The following is a 22,494-nucleotide window of genomic DNA, read 5'->3' on the forward strand; positions in this document are numbered from 1 at the left end:
CAATTTTGCAATCACTTGATGGCAATGACCATCTAAAACATAACATGGTCAAAACTAAATTTAATTTTCTCTCAAACCTGTTTCTCTCTCTGTGTTCTCCAATTTACAGAATATAGTTTTACTTTCTTATGTCTAACATCCTATCCATTGTAAATGCAATAATCTAAACCTTTGAAATATATCCTGAATCTAAACACTTTTCATCACCTCAGCTACCTCCCTAGTTCAAGAACCATCATCGCTCACCTGTAACAGTCTTTAAAGTCTTCCTGCTTCATTCTTTAACCACCTTCAATCTTTCCAACACAGTAGTCAGACTGATCATTTTAAAAGTCTTTATAAATTTTCTGTCACCCTTAAAATAAAATCTAACGTCTTTACTATGACATGAAAAACCATTAGCTGACTCTCGGCTACCTCACTGACTACATTCCCTACCTCTTGTACACTAGTCATATTGGCCAACTAACTGTTCTTTGAAAAAGTGTATTCTTGGACAAAGGGCTTTGTATTTGTTGTTTCCTCTGCCTCTAATTCTCTTCCCCCAGACCTGTGCTATTCAATAGCCACTAACCACATGTGGCTACTGAGCACTTGAAATGTGGCTAGTGTGGTGGAGGATAGTTAATTTTTAATTTTATTTATTTTAATTAACTTAAATTTCAAAATTAATACTTGAGTGACTGCTTAACAGTGCTTACATTTAGGGTAATGAAAAAGTTCTGGAACTAGATAGTGGTGATGGCTGCACAACACTGTGAATTTACTTAATGCCACTGAATTGTACATTTTAAATGTAAATGTGCAACGGTAAATTTTATGTTTTTTTTACTACAAGGAGCTGAAAACTTAGGTCCACACAAAACCTGCACACAAATGTTTGCAGTAGCTTTATTCCTAATTGCCAAAACTTGGAGCAAACAATATGTCCTTCAGTAGGTGACTGTGTAAAAAACAGTGGTACATCCATACGATGGAATATTATTCAGCTAAAAAGAAATGAGCTATCAAGCCATGAAAGGACATGGATGAATCTTAAATGCATATTAGTAAGTGAAAGAAGCCAATCTGAAAAGGCTATATACTGTATGACTCAAATTATATATACTGTATGACTCCAATTATATGACTTTATGGAAAACTCAAAACTTTGGAGACAGTAAAAAGATAAGTCGTTTCCAGGGGTTTGGTAAGGGAGGAGCAATAAGTGGAACATAAGGGATTTTTAGGGCAGTGAAACGATTATGATACTATAATGATGGATACATGTCATTATACATTTGTCCAAATCCATAGAATGTACAAGTGTTAATCCTAACATAAACTAAGGACTTTAGCTGATAATGATGTGTCAGTGTTGGTTTATGAATTGTAACAATTTTACACTGGTGCAGGATGTTGGTGGGAAAAGCTGTGTGTGTGTGTGCGCACGCAGGAATATGTGGTGACTCTGCTTTCTATTCCATTTTGCTGTCTATTCCATTTTGCTGTCAAGCTAAAAGTGCCCTAAAAAGTAAAGTCTATTTTAAGTATGCTTGGAACCTGAGTATGTAAATATACTTATTCAACTATAAGTTTAATGAACTCTAAATACCAAATATTTTCAGTGGCAATTTAGTGTCCAAAATGAGATGTACTGTAAGTACAAAATATACATTAGATTTCAGATTTAGTACAAAAGAATGTAAAATATCTCAGTAGTATTCTCTATTGATTACATGTTGAAATGGTAATATTTTTGGTTAAATATCAGAATCTCACCTGTTTTTTAAAGGTGGAGAAAAATTTAAATTATAGGTGACTTATAGGTGACTTGCATTATTTCTATTAAGTAGTTTTGCACAGGTTATTCAAATGGCTTGTTCTCACACCACCTCTTCAGAAAGGCCCTCCCTGATTATCCTATCTAAAATAGCAATCTTCCATCACTATTTATTCAGATCTATTTTTCTCATAGCATTTATCACTGTGAGTATAGAAAATAATTATCTATCTCTCCCTCTGGCATATAAGCTCCATGAAGGCAGTGACTTAGTCAGTGTTGTATCCCCAGTACTCAGAACAGTTCTCTACTTAATAAGTAATTGAAAACATGATCCATGTTCTTTCATGACGGACTCTTTAGGCTTATGTGTTAGGGAATGGAGTGAACAGCATCTTGAATACTTAATAAATATTTGAAAAATGAATCCCAAATCCACATTTCAGGGTCTCTCAGCATTTCAGCCCTCCATTTCCAAACACTTACAGAACAACTACATTTGTATTTCTTTAAGTTCATTCTATTGCCATCTCCAATCTGCTATTAAACCCATCCAATGAATTTTTCATTTCAGTTATAGTACTTTGCAGTTCTAGAATTCCCATTAAGGTTGGGGAACTCCTATAAGCCAAGCGGCCAAAAAAAAAAAAAAAAAAAAAAAAGATACACACACACACACACACACACACACAATAGAATTCCCATTACATTTTTTGGTAACTTTTGTTTCTGTGCTGAGATTCTCTATCTGTTCACTCATATTTTAATTTAATCTTTGAACATATTTTTAATACCAAGGCCATCTCAATTTTTCTAAATATGGATCACAATTTCTTGTGTCTTTGTACTTCTAGTAGTTTTCCATTGAAAACCAGATATTGTGTATATCTTGTAGAAATTCTGAATTGTGTTACCTTCTTCTGAAAAGTGATGATTCTTGTTTTAGCAGGTACTTCAGTTACTGAGTGGTCACCTTAAACTAGTGTAGGTTTGGTTTTATGCTTTGTTAGTTCTTATCTGTGGAAAGGAGTTTCATAAGTTCTAACTTGGCAGGACTCAAATCTCCATACTCTGTCTCCCATGTCAATGGTGTCAGAGCATGTTAGGGCAGTCTACAGTAGGTCTTACTCTAGGGCATGGTCTTTACTCCTAAGGTGCAACCTTTCTAGTGTTTCAGCTGGATGCCACAGTTGTTAAGATTTCCATCTTGGCAGGCCCAGACACCCAATGTCCCTTAGCACTCTCTTTATGCCAACACTGCTTGACCTCTGGTATCTGTTCCATTCTCAAGTTTGTCACAACTGCTATTCGGTACACGAGGTGGTTTTGCTATGGTTATATACAGCCTGTCCTCAGCCATGGACTTGTGGGGACCCCTATATGGATTTCTGGGGCCACCTCTCTGAATTGCTTCCTTCTCTGATGCCCCATCCCATAATTTCCAATATTTCAGCTGCTCCCCACTGTGATCTCTATGTTCCTGGCTTAGCACTCCAGCCTCTTTACACCACAGGAAGCCCGGTGATTGTGGGGCTCAACTGCTTAAGTTTCCCTTATCTCAGAAATTTCAGTTTTGTGCTACCTGAAAACAGCTGCTTAATATATCTTGTCCAGTTTTATAGTTGCTCCTAATCCAGGAAGTCTAGGTAAGTTACTAAATCATAGCCAGAAGCAGAAGTCTCCCTTCCCTCATATTTTTTGAAGTGGAACTAAGAGGAGGAGCCCCTCTAAAGTGGCAAAACTAGGAAAACATGACCTGCTAGAAATCTTAGTTAGAGCTTTGAGCAGGGGAGCTGGTCTGAGAGAATGAAGAACAAGTAGAGGGAAGCAGAAATGGGAGTTGGTGAAACAAGTTGGCAGCATTCAAGTCCTTGTTTCAATTGTCTTCAAGTCCAGGAGACACCTGCCCTATATGCAGTTTGCTTACATGGACCATTAAATTCCCCCCTTTTTTCTGGGATAGTTGGTTTAATTTTCATTTGGAACCCTTAGCGAGGAGAATCTTTTAAAAGGAACGAGATGTATTCCAATTAGAACTGAATGTTGATGGCCCACATGTGATGTTAAGACTCAGTAACCTAAACTTTGGAAATGTATTTGTGTCACACTGTTTGTCTTATTAAAACCATACGGTAAGACATGTGAAAGAACGGAAGTTTCCAAGGTCAGCCATTATGGGAAGTGACTACCTCCCTCATGTTTTTGTTTTTATTTTTATTTTTAACATTCTCTGCCCTCATATTCTAGCAAATTTTGTTGTTACAGGATGATACAAATGAGAAGTCAAAAAGTCATACAATCTTGTTATTTTAAATAAAGGTATACGTTTGAGAAATGACTTTGAAGTCATATTTACATTTTCCCTGGAACCATCTTCCCATGTATATTTTATAATCTGCATATTCTCTTTATGGGTCAGTAACAAATAACCTAAACTTACGAGGTTCTCCCTAATCTTACCCCTTCCATACCTCTTTGGCCTCATTTGTCTTCTCCTTGCTCATGATACTCTAGCTTCACAACTGCAATGTTTCAGTTACGTGAAAACCTGATTATTTGGAACTTTATAGACCTTGGAACCTTGGAACTTTGTTTTATTTATAATAGCTCTTATCACTATTTAAAATTATCTGATTCAAGTATTTACCTGTATATTGTCTGACTGCTCCCACTTGAATGTAAGCTCCATGAGAAAAGAAACCTGGTCTACCTTATTTACTACAGTATTCTTACTACGTAGAACAACGCTGGGCACATAGGAAGCACTCAAAATTTGTTGAATAAACTAGCATTACAGTAAACAGTGCTAGTGTAAAAATTTCTGCCATTCTAGTTTAGCTTAGCTTAAAATGAATTCTAAATTTACTCAAATTTTAGTGTTAAAATCTAACTATTTGCATCACATGAGTGTGATGTGTGAATATGTATCAGAATCAGCAAAATAGTAAAACAAGTTTAATTTTTAATTTATTAGAACCCAGTAAGTGATGGTTTTAAAAGCAGAGTTTCCATCAAATTAACACTTAATTCAGGGCAAAAATACATTTAAAAAACGTAAATCTTAAGGCAGAAGTAAAACGTTATAAAACCAGCATGTCTAATACAGACTGTAGAATGTCAGAATTTTAAGAGATTCACATAGTATTTTATAGCTCTAAAATGTTAATACAGTCAAAAATATTATCAATTGATCCAAGATTTCTCAGTTTATAAAATGTCTAGACTGCTAATTGAAGAAATTTTGCTGTGTACATAATAGCTACCATATAACCAAGTGATTGTTTTTATGACAAAGGAACTAAGGCAGGAAATTTCATGGTTTTCATTTGTAAAGATTTCACAGTATTAAATATAAAGTATTACTAGGAATTTGTTTTAGATTCATCTTCCCACGCAATTTCTAAAAGGTGTACATCAATTCCCTTTAACTCCACTTTAAAAAATTCTGTGAACTATCATACCTATTCATTATAGGCCTGACTCTACAGCAAAGCCATGAATTACTAACTTTGATATGGTAGAAAAAACAATTTTATTAAGTCATTACATCTTTTCTGGGTTGCTAAATAATTTAAAACTGAAGTCTAAGAATTTTTGCACCTCCAATAATTGAACAACCTTTTTTTTTTTGTTTGTTTTGTTTTAATCTCTGTAAGTTTGAATTTTGACTAGAACCTGAGTACAGGGGGAAAAAAAAGCTTCTCATGTTCATGTGCAATTAACAGTAGCCCTTCTGAAACACAGAGTTAACAAGCTTAAATTTCTCATGATCAAAACCTTTTATTTGGGGGGAGGGGGATAAGATTTAAAAGTTCTTTCAATCAGAAAACAAGGATTAGCTAGCTTACACGTTCTACTGAAGAGTGTCAAAAAAGACAAATGCATTTAAAATAATTTTGTAAGTCTAGCAAATATGAGTTTTATGGGTTCTTAACTAACATATTAAGTAAATACAAAGGTTCTTCATCTTTATTACAAACTTTTAAGCTATTTTAATAAAATGGCTGTAGATCTCATTGTACTTCTACTTATCTGTGCATTAATAAAAATCTGTTAAAATTGCTTATTTAATACTTCTGAAAAAGTCTAGTCAAATAAGATCACTAAAACTACCAGAGACGCTTTGAAATACTGATTGCAAATTCATTTCAAGGTTGATTTAGCCTCTTTCAGAATCTGGCATTTAAATCATTAATATCTTCACCAACTTTAACTCTGAAAATATAAAAATTTTCGCCAGTAACGGTTAAACCGTACTGGTATTACCTGAAAAAATAAAAATTGAAAATACATCATCAATCATGCATTTCACAATCTCATGAACTAAGTAAGGTAAAACTCATAAATATTGTTATGTCTTTGCAGGTTATCTCAGCTTCCATCAGGCCTCAGCTGAAAGCTTATCTGCCGAAACACATCATTACTCATGTAAAATAAAAAGAGTAGGGAAGTGATTTTTACATTGCTGCCCAGTGTTTGGCTTTCAGGTTCCCCTCTTTCATGCAACTATTCTAGGTATGATTCCTTGAACAGCATGAGATGAGGGGTGGATACAACAGAACACCTGTTGGGCTAACAAGCATGTATTAGTGTATTAAAAGTTTTCCAGTTGAATAATTGTTCTCTTTGTGGTTATGCTATGTGCATCATATAAATTGTACAATCATTTTTCCTGTTTGTCTATTTGTGGAAAGAATTAGGCTCAACAAAATGTAAAATATACATTAGTTTGCTTTAAATGCAAAGATTACAGTTTTGCTTACTTTGTTTTTGGCTCAACTGTAACATAACCCCAAAGTCTCTGCTTTAATAATACAATATGAAAAGTTCACATATGTACATGGGTACATTCTTTCATTTAAAATTTTCCTTAAATCTATCTCAATGTATCTTTACAACTGATACAACTGATCTTTACAACAAAAGTCAAAATCGACAAAGTAGAAATGATTCCATTTTACAGCACTTTAGGTTTTCTGAAGTTTTCCTTTACGGCTTAAAGGCCATCATTGAAACGTTGCTTTCCATAGTCTGCAGGATCCATTTGCAGTTCTTGTTCTTCATCATCTGTAAGGAAAGTAATCAGGTATCAAGAATATTATTTTTAAAATCACTTACAGAAATCCAATCAAATAATCTCTCTCTCTTAATTTTTTTCCTTCAGCCTTAATGTAGTTTTCTACTCGTTATCTTACACCTCTGTAAATGCTGTTCTGTTTCTTAGTTGCTTGGCAAATGAGTGAAAAGTCTGTAACTGTTTTGGAAAATCACTTAATTTTAACAAATCTTTTGATGATAGAGAAAAAAGAAAGAAGGGAAGGAAGAAAAGAAGAAAAGGTGGGGGGAGAGAGAAAGGAAAGAAGAGAGAAAGGAAGAAGGGAAAAGAAAGAGGATGAAATAAGTAGAGCTAGATAGTTAGCAAAGCTTTAGGATTCCATAAGCACTGAGGAATTGATCCTTTTATGTAAATATATTATTTCTATATAGATGAAAGTTAGTCCTTTAAACTAAAGCTTTGGTAGAAATCGTTCTTTATACATTTTCATGCCTTTAAAAACCAAACATTTTTTCTAATAGTAAAATTAATCCATAGTCATCAAGTAAAAATTAGAAAATAAAATAAAAATAAAAGTTACTCATGATCCCCAAATTTAGCGTTTTAATGAATTTCTTTGCTATTCTGCAAATAGCTTACCAGCAACTTCCTAAATGGAGTATGTTAAAAAACAACCTTTTCTTTACCGAAAAGAAAAAAACTATCACACAATATTATTAGACACTAACATCCTCAAAGTCACTTTGAGTAGCTATACTAAACGACTCCATATAGTGCTTCAGAGTTCGACTTATTTGGCTATTGACAGGTTTTTCTGGGTCCTTCTCAGCTATCACCTGTCACTTCACTACTCTCAGCTTAACTACCAACAACAATTCTTCTCTTCCTTTCTAATTTTATAGTTATTTCTATCTTCAAGTTTTGAAATAAGACTGCTCAGATTATTAAAATTAGTATTTTAATTAGAGCTTAAGAGGCTCCCTTTTTAGTACATAGTTGTTTTTTTTTTTTTTTTTTTCGGCGGTACCCGGGCCTCTCACTGTTGCGGCCTCTCTCTTTGCGGAGCACCGGGGCATGAACCCGTGTCCCCTGCATCGGCAGGTGGACTCTCAACCACTGCGCCACCTGGGAAACCCGTACATGGTTTTTAATGACATCTTTTGGCTCCTCCACAGCCTTAAAAATAACTTTCGTTACTTTCTGGTTCACAGTTACAATTACCCAATAGGTTAGTTTTTGATAGATTGAAGTATTACTATCATAACTGTCTGGGTATATATTTTAAAGAGAGGTTGGATTCCAAATTCATATGTATACTATAGCTATCTCCAATCTATTCTTTTAGGTTTGATAGGTTTTCCACTCTCAGCTTCTCTAGTATATTGTATGGTAACATTTTGTTCAAGAAAGATGCCATGTGGTGTATGTACTCTGTACGTGTATTTGTATGTACCATGTCGTGTACGTACTATGTATAAACTTTCCATAATGACGTGTTCTTATTTCTTCTTTACATTTAGTTATTAGAAATGCCAAACAAACCAACTTTCTCTCACCTTTCAATAACTTTCCTGTTAAATTTACAGAAATTCTCTTTCAGATTGCAGGCAATCATTCTTCATATTCTAGCAAATTGATCTCATATTTTTAACACTGTAATTCAATAGCAATGATAACCCCAAATCTGTTAGGTGCAAAGGCTGAAATTACATCCATAATCACATTTGTATTTTGAAAATATACTAATCATTCTCTTATCAAAGAACTCTTCGTACTTTAAAAAATTATCTTGGTTTTAAAAAGGAAAATAATCACTGGCACCTCTCCAGAAAGCTCTCCTTAGGACCCATGTTATGGGACCTCACCGTATGGCTATAAACACATTTTTTAGGACTTTAGTAATTAAATGAAGACAATCACCATGGAGCAGTGGGAAAAGCTACTATATAAAGAAGAATTTCTAGAAATTTACAGGAAAGTTATTCAAAGGAAAAAATGATGTTACTTTTTGAGATTTTTAAATAAATAATTGTAAAGAGAAAACAAGATAACAGCAAAGGTCTAGGAAGAGAAAAACAGAACCCTAGTCCTGGCTCAGGCACTTAACAAACATGATCTAGTTCCTAAATCTCTTTAGACTTCTAATTACCTTCTCAGTAGACTAGGGTAACAACTATTTTTCCAACTTCAAAGTAAATTAATGCATAGGAAGGCAGTCTTTACTTCCGAAGTTCTCTATAAATATAAGGAGGAGTTTGTTGGTTTTATTAATTTATGCTCTTTAGCAAAGTTTTAATATGGTGCCTTCACATTGCTTTTTCATAAATTCATAGGACTTCTGATTGCCTTTTTCTAACATTGAGCTATCATTTACATTAACTAGAGTCTACTTTCAGTGTAGCTATTCTAACCAGAATTCATGTTTCTACCAACAACCTCTTTGCATTTATCTATGACAAAATTACCTAACCAAATCTGATATACAATAACAGCCACTAAATACAATTATATGGACTAATATTTTATTTCATTTTACAAAGAAGCAAAATCTGTAAATAACTCATCAACATAAAGTGACTATTAAATATAAAGATATTTATAATTTATCAAATAATTTCTAAATTCCCTCTTAAGTCAAGAAAGGACCACCTCCATAAAGCAAGCTCTATCAAGCAAGAATGCCTTGGGGAAATAAGGCAGTGAGCCTCCATTAAAATGTACAAATTAGGGCTTCCCTGGTGGCGCAGTGGTTGAGAGTCCGCCTGCCGATGCAGGGAACACGGGTTCGTGCCCCGGTCCGGGAAGATCCCACATGCTGCGGAGCGGCTGGGCCCGTGAGCCATGGCCGCTGAGCCAAAAAAAAAAAAAAAAGTACAAATTAATCCACAGGCCAAAGTGCATTGATTGGCCTCTAAAGCAGGCAACCCAGGGAAAAAGCTCTATACTTGCTTTTACTTAAAAAAAAATTATTTTATTCAACACTTACACAGTGCTTACAGTGTGAAAGATCCTGTTCTAAGTGCTGAATAAATATTTAAATCATATAATCCACATAACAATTGTTGAGTTAGGTAACTATATTTATCCCTATTTTACAGATGAGGATTTCAAGGCATAGAGGTATAGGTAATTCACAAGGTCACAGAGCTAGTAAGTGGTGGAGCTAGGATTAAAATCTAGGCAGTCTGGCTCCAGAATCCAGGCACTTAGGCACTATGCTAAACTTCCTTCCATAGGTATACTTAGTAATGTGCATTTCATATTCTATTAAACAAACTTGGAACTTCTATGGGATTAAAGATAAAAGTAAAGGGAATTTGTAAACATCATATCCTTTTTATAATAAAGAATGAATTAAAAGATATATCTATCAGATGTGTAGTGTTTCCAGAGTTAATCTTTTAGTTAACCTTCTCATTGGATCACTAGCAGAAGTCAGGGAAAAATGTTTACACCAATGTAAATAAAGTAATATTTCTTTTAGGATGCTTCAGGAAACCAGGAATTAAAAATCAAAATAAACCAGGATTGTAAACACAGGAAAAACAGGCTTCACTTAATTCTACAGAAAACGCTCTGCAGTCAGTACTGACCCAAATGATCAATATGCACAAACAGGCAACAGAGATAAAGCTGGAATTCTTTAGCTCTCTATTGGCAGAGATGCTGTCAAAGCCTCCATTTCATAATCCAGAATTTCGGAGACCAAAGTCAGTGTCTTTAGCTGAAGCTAGAACCTCAGTCCTGCAGCTGGAATGTCTAATACTAGGGACCCAACAGCTTGAGAAAAAACAAAACAAAACAAAAAAACACAACTGCTTCTAATACCAGGGAGAGCAGAGCAGAGCCCCTACTGGTAGAAACATTAAAGTGCTTCTGAAGTGCATGCTTCAATTTTTGAAATCTCTGGCTGCAGAGTTTCAATGGGAGCATAAAGTTTCCACTTTTCTTTCTAGGGTTTGGGGGAAGATGTTATTTTAGATGCTGAAATATGAAACACATTTGTCCCTAATACTTGTGTTACAGTGAATCCACTATGAATGTGACCACAAAATTTTAGAACTAAGAAGGATCATCTATGTATTCTAGTTCAACACCCTTACATTACAGATGAAATGGTGGCCCAGCGAGTATAAGTGACTAGAAAAGCAATACACAGCTGGTCTCCTAATTCTAAGGCTAATGGTTTCTTCTACTCTACTGCCTGCTTTCGCTGAAAGTGCAAACTGACCTAGGAACCCAACCATTATTTTTACACTGAAGCTATGAAGAAATGCTTTTAAATACTCTAACTTAATAATAAACATTTGGAATACATATTGTTGATAAACTAGGGAAGAACCATAATTCTCACTCTCCACTTTTTAGACAGTTAATCCTATACCTAAAGAATCTCTGAAAACATGTTTAAAATTATTTGGTATTAAATATCCAAGTCTCCAGTATTCCTTTTTAGTCAGTTCACCCAAACTTCTCTCTATTTGCTGGAGTAGATGTTCTTACATCTTTCTGTTCCCTATGATAAAGCAGTCCCTTGGTAGCTGCACTATCCTTCTGCTGCTATCATCTAGTGAACCTCAAAATGGGGTAAAAAAATGTTAAATGGCAACCTCCAGCTCAAGTAAGATTCACTTGCAAATGAGGAAACCCCCAAATTTAACCATCCCCTCCCTACTTCATTAAGAATATCATCTTAGGTCATTTCCTTATATTCCTTAGAATCAATGGATTTATTCTCTTGTGAAAGGAAAAGGAGTGGTTGAATGAGGGTACCGGGGACCTAAAGTAGAAAGTGGCAATGAGAACTAGGGGTGGGAGAGGAAGAGCATAGGAAAGAGAGAGAGAAGGCACTGAAGATAAATGTATCTATTATGGATAAAAATCATAAAAATATCAAATGAGAACTTTGTGATAAAAGTCATCAACATTAAGATAGCCAAAATATAAGAAATAATTTTTAATACCACTGAAATTAATTGTTCTAATAAAAACCTCAAAATTATACAATGAGATGATAGAAGCTTCTATGAAAGAAAAACAGAGAATGTTTAAAGTGTAAACCAAGCAAGATTATAAGACCAGAAGTTAATGGGTTATTAACCTAGTCACAGTTGTAAGAATAAAAACTCAACGAGAAAGGCATAAAATGATCAGTTAACAGTATTTATGGAGGGCCCTAGGTACGCTAAGGACTACTGCGGGGGTGGGGGCTGAATATGAAGGCAGAAAAGGATACAAACAAAATAGAAGGCAAAATAAATGAAAATTCCTGCCCTCCAAGAGCTTACAATCTAATTGGTGATACGATATGCATGCATGAAAAAGCCTTACAACTAAGTTATAAATAATTGCAAATAAATATAATCCAAACAAATTACAAAAGCAATGAGAAAGAAATGGCAAGATTTATGAAAAATGGATGAGACTGTAGAAAAATGGATGAGTACAATTTTTTCACTGACACCAAAAAGTGTTTGAGAATTTCTCATTAACATCCGTATATAACTCCTAGCATTTACTAATCTCTTTCTAATCCAATAACCATTCTTCCCAAACTAGAATGTACTAACAAAATAATGCCTAGGTGGAAGTTAGAGTCTCTAGTTTTCCTTTTTCTATTATCTATGTAGTATTCTAGGACAACTATATTTTCTTCTGAGTTTTACAGAAACAATTCTTGTCAGGAACCTAAATAACATTTAATTACTTTAAAAAGAGTTAAGGAAGAAATCAAGATAGGTTACATTAAAAAATATTTCATGCAATGTATTATAAAATTGAATACTTCACACATTAAGTTCATAATCAATTTTTATAGAAAAGAGAAAAAGCTCCATAAATGCTACTAAATGATATAAGCAGGCAGAAAACAGGCCTAAGAACTTGCAATAAAGCAACATACTCTGATATGCATGCGTGGGTAGGGGTGCATGCAAACAAGTAGATTCTGAACTTTCACTAAATTAAAAGTTCAGAAGGAACACAGTTAACAAGGAAAAAATGTTGAATCTGTGTATTAAACACAAAACAGACAAATCTTCAAAAACTGATTGTTTAGTATAAATTTTAAGCCTCTCAGAACAAATTTCAAAAACAGCCTTCCTATGCTGAACCATTAGTGAAATAATCCTGTCTTCAATGTGGATGAGACCATTCCCTTTGTGGCTGTCTGGTTAATATCTGTACTTAGAATGATGAAATGCTTTCAGATGAGAAATTGGAAAAGATTTTTTTCTGGGAGTATTTGCCTTAGGTAAAGTCTAGAGCCATTTTAAACAATTTAATTCTAAAATTTCTGAAGAGTCTGAGTTTCAGATTGTAACTATAAACACTAATACATATCACATAATAACTAAAAATGAAAAAAATTAAAATGATTTATTTAAAGGTCTACAAATACCACTATCATAAAATTGTTTTTCAAAATAAAATTGAAAAACTGCACAGAACTTCTCTGTATTAAGACTGTACTGCTATTAAGTGGGGAAAATTCTACACAAATTCAACCAAAAAACTTAGAGGTGGGTTTCACGGTCACAGCATGGAGGCCAGGCCCACGCTCACCTTGGACGTCTTCCTCTCCACCATCACCATCTTCTTCCTCATTGTAAGCCAGCTCAGCCTGCTTGTCTGCCTCATACTCACCTACGTTACCATCATCCCCATTATAATCCGCCAGTTTAGAGCCATGCTGCGGATCAACAGGGGATTCATTCTCATCAAAGAATCGGCCTGTGAAGTAGGTAGAGGATTAATTCAAGAGTGAAGAGAGAAGAAAAGAAGGGACCTATACTGGAGGTAGACCAGAAAGTAGACAAGTGAAAGCTGGCAATTTTCAGGATACTGGTTATAAAAAAAAGATACACTTTCTGAAGGTTATCCAAGATAAAAGGAAATAAGAATGAAGACCAAAAATAATTTTATTTAAGAATTTCTCTTTTGTGTTAATTCCAGTACTTGCTGCTTAAGGTTTGAATGTTTTCTTAAAGAAAAGGGCACAATTTCAGAATTGTTTTCCTAATAACCAACAACTTCTCTGATAGAAGTATTTGTCTAATTTAACACTTTAGGGGAAGAATAAATAATTTTATTACTAGATACAATACATATTTGAAATCTGTAGTCATTTACTGCTTTGTGAAATATCACTTTCCACGAATAATTTTGATAACTTTTCTTATCAGAATAAATGAGTACCGTGTAGGCTAGTTTCTTTTTGGAAAATAAGACAAACTAACATACTGGAGGGCTATTTTAAGTTTCTTCACTAATAGTGATTCACTATAGTTATGGATTTCCAAGGAGGGATGGCAAAGAGAGTAAACTATCAGAATCCCTAGTGGTATGTGTTTTGAAAAACATCCCAAGTAATTCTGATTTATTCTTTCTCATTTCCTGAACAATATTTCTAAAAGTCAATGACAGAGGAAGCTTAAGAAAGTTGACTCACATGAGGCTGTTATATTATATTCATAGCAATTAGCAATCAAGAAGAGCAACAGACATAACACCTACTGTAGAAAGCTATTCAACAATATTCAACAAATGGACATTGAAAATAAAAATGCTAGGCAAACTAAGGTGTGACTCACAACACAAGTTAAACTCTACTTTGACACTGAAGTGACAAAAAAGTAAATTTTAGTAAATCCCTAAAATATGAATAACATTAACTTACTGATGATGTAAGAATTTAAGACTTTTTTAGAAATTATAAACACTTTCTATGATAGGTTTAAAATTTTTCAAATTATATTTTTAAAATTCACATTGCAATGAGACAAACTTCCTCTTCTTGGAAAGAAAAGTTAAGTACAAAGAGAAGGAATTATGGAGGTATTGGTCAATTCTACAGATGGCTCACCACATCATCAGGCCAATATATTTCTAATTGCTGTGTAAAGAGTCATTCAGGAAATATCAAACAGCTTATACAACTCAATATCAAAAACACAAACAACCTGATTAAAAAATGGGCTGAATGAACATTTTTCCAAAGAAGACATACAGATGGCCAACAGGCACATGAAAAGATGCTCAACAACACTAATTACTAGAGAAATGCAAATCAAAACCACAACGAGGTTTTACCTCACACCGATCAGAAAGGCTGTCATCAAAAAGTCTATAAATAATAAATGCTGGAAAGGGTGTGGAGAAAAGGGAATTGTTGTGCCCTGTTGGCGGGAAAAAGTAAATTGGTGCAGCCACTGTGAGAAACAGCATGGAAGTTCCTTAAAAAACTAAAAATAGGGCTTCCCTGGTGGCACAGCGGTTAAGAATCCACGTGCCAATGCAGAGGACACGGGTTTGAGCCCTGGTCCGGGAAGATCCCACATGCCGTGGAGCAACTAAGCCCGTGCGCCACAACTACTGAGCCTGCACTCTAGAGCCCGCGAGCCACAACTACTGAGCCAGCATGCTGCAACTACTGAAGCCCACACGCCTAGAGCCCGTGCTCCACAACAAGAGAAGCCACAATGAGAAGCCTGTGCACCACAATGAAGAGGAGCCCCCGCTCACCGCAACTAAGAGCCCACGCACAGCAACGAAGACCCAAGGCAGCCTAAAATAAAAAAAATAAAACAAAACAAAAAAACCCCCTAAAAATAGGGACTTCCCTGGCAGTCCAGTGGTTAAGATTCTGCACTCCCAATGCAGGGGGCACAGGTTTGATCCCTGGTCGGGGAACTAAGATGCCACATTTGGCACTGTGTGTCCTAAAAAAAAACAACAAAAAAACCCCTACCATATAATCCAGCAATTTCAGTCTTGGGTATATATCTGAAGAAAATGCCCACACTAATTCAAAAAGATACATGTACCCCCCAATGTTCATAGCCAAGATACAAATGCCACTATCATACCACTCAGAATCTACTTACAATAGCCAAGATATGGAGGCAATCTAAGTGTCCATCAATAGATGAATGGATAAAGAAGATGTGGTATATATATATACAATGGAATACTACTTAACCATAAAAAAGAATGAAAATTTTGCCATTTGCAACAACATGGATGCACAGGGAGGGTATTATGCTCAGTGAAATAAGTCAGAAAGAGAAAAATACATACTGTATTTTATCACATATACGTGGAATCTAAAAAATAAAACTAATGAATATAACAAAACAGAAACAGACTTGCAGATACAAAGAACAAACTAGCAACAACAAAGACCCAAAGCAGCCAAAAATAAATTAATTAATTAAAAAAAAAAAAGAACAAACTAGTGGTTACCAGTGGGGAGAGAAAAGGGGGGAGGTGCAAGATAGGGGTAGGGGATTAAGAAGTACAAAGTACTATATATAGAATAATTAAGCTATAAGGATATATTGTCCAACACTGGGAATAGAGCCAACATTTTATAATAACATTAAATGGAGCATAATCTATAAAAATTTTGAATCACCATGTTGTACACCTGAAAATAATGTAATATTGTAAATCAGCTATACCACAATAAAAAAAATAGTCAATCAGGAAAATAGTTAAAGAACAAATCATACTCACATAGGCTTTTTTTGGTGGGGGGGCAGTTTACAACAGGAGACTGAAGTAAATGGGGATAATGAAAAAGAGCATAAAGTCATCTTAAATCTATTCTAGAATAGAGCTGGGTATGTACAATAAATAAATGGAAAAGTTGATAAAACAGAGTTAGAGAAAAGAAATGAATATACAAGAGTTAAGAAGGAAAAAGAGTAACAAGAGGAGAATAGGTAAGCTATTTGTGAGAAAGACCCTGTCTCCTAATGATAATAATACAAAACAAAACATTTTGGTGTCTTTTATTATTATCTGTTTCTCTAATGATAAAAATAAATGATGCCAATGTAAGGAAGAAAAAAGGGAGATTTATAGAAATCTATATTTTCTTTTTTTAATATGCAATATTATGGACAAAATACCTGGAGGAGTTAAATCATCTTTATGCAATGTGAAATTGCTGTTTTAAATATATAAACATTTTGATATGGTAGTTACTAGTGAGTTTCTCAAGGTACACTATTTCCTCCAAGAAAATATTTTCATTTTTTATTAGAATTATGAAATATAGAAGACCAAAAAAATAGTCTAAAAAAGTTATTGCAAAATATAGTTAATTTAATTTTATAAGACATGGTATATTAATCAAAGAAATGGTCGACCTGTACCTATTATAATATTCCAACAGAACAATTTACAAAGTTTCTTCTCTCTTTTTTAAAGGTGTTTGGTGATCTGACTAGCCTGAATTCAGTCATAAAATTTCCATACTACAATTACAGTGACCTACAGAGATAATAAGAAAATCACTAACAAGAATGGATGACCACAATAGTAATTCATACAGTACAATAGACAACAAGAGACAAAAAAACAGAGCCAACTACATAAAATTGCCAGTCAAGTTGGGGATATCAAACTTCACAGTAGACAGTGAATGAATATGGCTATATAAATAAAATGCATGATGCTGATCAATATAACAGACTGCTAAATTATATATTAGGCATCATATTTGCAAAAAATTATACAAGGGAGAAATCAGTGTGGGTTAGAGCTAGAAAGGAAGGTTTCAAAAAAGAGGCAGTCAGGTTTCTATAGTGTAGTGGTTATCATGTTTGCCTCACAAAAAAGAGGCAAATATATTGGACCATGACAGAGAGAAGGAAAGGAGCATTCAAATAAGAACGAAGATGCAGTATTCAGGAGACAGTAAAGAGATTAGTTTGACTGGATTTATATTAGGAAGCAGAAAGATGAAGTCTGAAAGATGAAGTTTGAATCTGGAATAATTATGGAAGACCTTTAAAGTCAGATTTTAAAAGGCTTCCTATATCTACTTCACAAGGTCATTGTACACTGCAAAGAAAGGCTTGTCTTCAGGACTGGTCCTTGGCTTGATTGTGGGATATAACTTCTGAGCCCTTGAGCCATGCTTACCAGTTTGATTGGACAAATTTATCCTAACGAAGTGATTCATGGTGAATATTTTTTGTTTTTGCTAGGTGGAGGCAGGCAGGTCTAGAGTCTGAATAGCTGACCTCAGTCACGTGGGCACTACATGACTACATGAGGATACTACATGAATGACCCCCAATAAAAACCCTGGACACCAAGGATCATATGAGCTTCCCTGGTTGGCAACACTTTACATGTGTTTTGTCACACTTCTTTGCTGGAGACTGGAAGGAGACACCTGGAAGCTTACATCTGCTTTTTCCTAGACCTTGCTCCATGAGCTTTTCCATTTACCAATTTTAATGTCTGTCCTTCTGCTGTACTAAACTGTAACTGTGAGTATTATAACTCCTCTGGGTCCTGTGAACTCTTCTATTGAATCATCAAGCCTCAGGGTGGTCTTGGGGGACTCCCAACACAGCATCTTAATATATCTGTTCTGCAACTTGCTTTTCCCTCCACATTATGCTTTTGAGATTTACCAACGTTGATAAATGTAGCTTTATTCATTTATTTTAACTCCTATGTGATTCCACTGTATGTCTGGTACATACACCTTGATATTATCATACTGATGATTATTTGTTTTCAATTTTCAATGTAATAAACAATAAATATTCTTGTACATTGTACATGCCTCCTTATATATAAGAACATTTGTAGGTAACATATTAGGTGCTAAATTGCATGGTATGTACATCTTCTCACACTTATGATCGATTTTTTGTTTGTTTGTTTGTTTTTGTGTGTTTTTTTTTGCGGTCTGCGGGCCTCTCACTGTTGTGGCCTCTCCCGTTGCGGAGCAAGGCTCCGGATGCGCAGGCTCAGTGGCCATGGCCCACGGGCCCAGCCACTCCGCGGCACGCGGGACCCTCCCGGACCGGGGCACGAACCCGCGTCCCCTGCACTGGCAGGTGGACTCCCAACCACTGCGCCACCAGGGAAGCCCTATCATAACGTTTTGAAGGTTCATTTATGTTGTAGCATGTGTCAGAATTTCATTCCTTTTTAAAGCTGAATAATATCCCATTGTACATATATGCCACATTTTGTTTATACATTCATTTGTTGAATACTTGAGTTGCTTCCACCTTTTGGCTATTGTGAATAATGCTGTTATGAATATGAATGTACAAATACCTGTTCAAGTCCCTGTTTTCAATTCTTTTGGGTATATACCCAGAAGTGAGAAGCCTCTTTTATAGTCCTTTTATTTTCATGTTTTCTACATGTTTGTGTTTAAGATTTAGTTGTAAACACTATATATAACTGGATTTGATTTGCATATCCTTTTATCATCTCTTATAACAGGTAACTTTAATCTGTTTATATTTATCGTGGTTTTTGTAGTATTTGATCTTAGTTCTTTGATTTTACTGTTTAGATGCCTTTCTTTGAATTTTCTTCTTCCTTTCTTTCAATATTATCTCCTACTCCTCCTCTACCCACTGAGTACATCTTCATTTTGTCCTTGCTGTCCTCATTAGCTGGTATAATATTCTATGTTGGTAGTTATTTTCTACTCATCACGATGAAGATATTATTCTATTATTGTCTGGCATTTAATTTGCTGATGAAAAATCTGCTGTCAATATAATTGTCATTCCCTGGAAATAATCTATATTTTTTGGTATCATTTAATATTTTTCCCTTTATTTTTGGATACTCTGAGGTTTTCCTACAATGCCTAAAAGCAAAGACTTTCTTCATTTATCCCAGGCATCTCTGATCCAACAATTCATGCCTTTCTTCAACCTCAGAAAACTCTGAGCACTTTAAAGTTTTCAAATATTGATTATCTACCATTTACTCTATTCTCTACCCAAAACTCCTATTAGACACACATATATATTCTGTCTCTCTTAACATCTCTGTCACATATACATATGATATATACTTATCTCTATTATCTATCTATGTCTTTGCTACTCTGTGCTACGTTCTTGTTGAATATCTCAGTACAAGATTCCTAATCAGTCAACTATGTTCATGGTCTATCTCATAAGCTGATTTATTATTTCAATGATTATACTTTTCATTTCTAAAATGTATAACTGGTTTTTATAGCTAGCTGTTTTTGTTTTATTTCTGCCTGTTTCTTAATCTCTTCTTTTTTTGAATAAGTTATTTCGTCATCTCTCTTTGAGGACCCTTAAACACAAAAATAATTTTCATGTTTCAATTGTTGGTATGTTGGCTCTCTTAGCATTAACATTTTTCATATATTTGGGGGTTTTGGTTTGCTGATTAATTTTCAGTGTGGATGTGTGTATGGGGGGCGGGGTATTTGTGTTTTTTCTCTTCTACCCTCTCTGTGTTCACCTATATTATCTATTCATTTTATTTAAAATAAAATTATTTTATTTTATTATGTATTCATTTTAGAGATGTCCCAGTTCCCCAGTCTAGGATAAGATTTTTAAATCACATTTCAGAGTTTCTATACCATGATGCTATTTGGGATAGCACAGATTCATTACAGAACTAGTAGTGATGTAGTATGACCATGCAGCATGGTCATAAGGCTGCATCTGCAGGTTTCTGGCTCCATAAGCCTTCAGGTTGCTAAACACTGTAGTTCTTGATGGCAGTCAGCAACATTTATTTTCTGCTTCCTCTGCCAAGGAAGATGGGGCCTTATTTAGATCCTGGCCTTAAGCAATAAGCCTGGCTCCCATTATATTCTTTTGCTCTTAAGAGTCAAATTCCTTGACGCCTCATTTCCAGACCTGGAACCTAATAGGTCTAATCATTCATTTCCTTTCATCATTGTGTATTTTTGTTTCTTTTTTCTTTTTTCTTTTTTTTTGCGGTATGTGGGCTTCTCACTGTTGTGGCCTCTCCCGTTGCGGAGCACAGGCTCCGGACGCGCAGGCCCAGCGGCCATGGCTCACGGGCCCAGCCGCTCTGAGGCATGTGGGATCTTCCCGGACCAGGGCACGAACCCATGTCCCCTGCATCGGCAGGCAGACTCCCAACCACTGCGCCACCAGGGAAGCCCCTGTTTCATTTCTTGACCACAGTAATTTTTAACATGTTTTTGAGATTATCAATATCCTTTTAGTTCTCTCTTTTTACATTTTATCTATTGTTATCTGTGTGAGCAGAGTGGATATCTCAAAGGTGATAAACCCACTAAGCCATCTAGATCAGAGGTTGAAAAATACTTTAAAAAAATTCATACATAAAATCATGTACTCTCTGATACACTACCTTGTCTCACCAAGTTGTTCAGGGGAATCATTAACCACAGTTAAATAAATGAATTTCTGCTGCTACTCACCCTGGAGCAGGCATACAGAAAAGCCCATATTGATCAACAATCACCACCTACTGTTTTGAAAGTCCTGTGACTTTCAGTACAGGGCTGACATTTGAAATGAACTGTTTTCTCAGTTCAAGGCATCTAAATATACAGAGTATAGCCCTCCTAATTGGCAAACAGGTGGGTCTTCCATGAATTCTCCATTTCAACTACTTTGGAGGATGTCTTGACTACTTCTTTGAAGTGTGCCTCCAGGATACTCTGAAGTATCCCCTAAACTATATTTTGTGTCACCATATAGACTACATTCTACATTTTAAATTAAACCAACACAAATATATTTTCTAAATAATGGCAAAACATGCCAACAAATTACTAGCCATTTTTGCATGATGTGGCAAGACAAAATTAAATTTATAAAAAATGTATCAATATAAGTATGATATATTAAGTTATAAAATATGTTAAATTTAAAACTGTCAAAAAAATTGTTGTGGTTATTGTATAAAATCTAAGATTTTTCCCCCCTATGTCCAGTAGTCAGTTTCAACAAAATTTTCAACTTGTTCTAACAGCATATCATTTAGTATCTACAGAATCAAATACTTTTATATTCATTACCTATTTACACTTCTATTATTTGTACTTATTGGTCTCTCTATATACCTTTGGTCTCTAGATGAAGTAAAATTAGATGACGATATGGACTGAGATTGTAACTGTCTCCACGATGCAAAAGGAGTCAGGACAGAAAAAGAGATTTCTTCACATAATCAGACACTTTCTTCCTACTCCTACTTCGTACCTTCCATTTATCAATAAGGCCTCATTATGATAACAGTGTTCTGTCTCTGGCATTTTTAATGCAGTACCTTTTTTCTTGAGACTACCATCTCCTCACTTACCATTTTTCAATATTACTTCTCAGTCTAATGCCCCTTGCTCGCTAACTTTCAGGTAATACTTCCCTCTCAAGCCCAGTCTAACTTCATGTACCTTTCCATACTGCCATGAGGTTAACTACAAGGTTTCTTAACATACAGCTAAGCCCCTGCCCTGGATCAACTACAAGGTTTCTATTCTATACTCTCATGTTATAGAAAGGGGTCACAAACTCAAATGCCTCCAAGTATCAGACAAGCAAGATAACTGGATGTATTATGTCAAAGTGGGATTATGAGAAATGGGACAAGGTAAGTCTCATTCTAAACAGAATAGTCATAATCAGTTCCAGTGATTATGTCAAACAATCTGGTTTAAGAGAATTAGAGACTGGGAATTTTACATGAAATCTCTTGACTTTTAAATACTGGCAACTATTTCAGATTTTAAAAAATCACTGTGTGGACTGAACAAAACTAATATGCTAGCTGGATATGGTGAAGTGTCATCAGTTTTCAATCTCTGCAAAGAATTATTTTTGCTATTTAACAAAGATTTGGAAACAGAACATATAGATCT

The 22,494-nt window shown here is 34.9% G+C and overlaps 1 protein-coding gene across 1 annotated transcript in view; it reads right to left on the reverse strand.

The window, feature by feature from the left end:
• Positions 1-13,320: 13,320 nt before the first annotated feature.
• GOLM2 (golgi membrane protein 2) overlaps positions 13,321-22,494 on the reverse strand; it is a 102,224-nt gene continuing 93,050 nt past the window's right edge. Inside the window, exon 10 of the mRNA XM_007467529.1 lies at positions 13,321-13,550. Within this exon, the coding sequence (XP_007467591.1) occupies positions 13,321-13,550 (230 nt within the window). The remainder of the gene's footprint in view (positions 13,551-22,494) is intronic.

The sequence above is a fragment of the Lipotes vexillifer genome, unplaced genomic scaffold (assembly GCF_000442215.2).
Source record: "Lipotes vexillifer unplaced genomic scaffold, Lipotes_vexillifer_v1.1 scaffold722, whole genome shotgun sequence".
Lineage (NCBI taxonomy): Eukaryota > Metazoa > Chordata > Mammalia > Artiodactyla > Lipotidae > Lipotes > Lipotes vexillifer.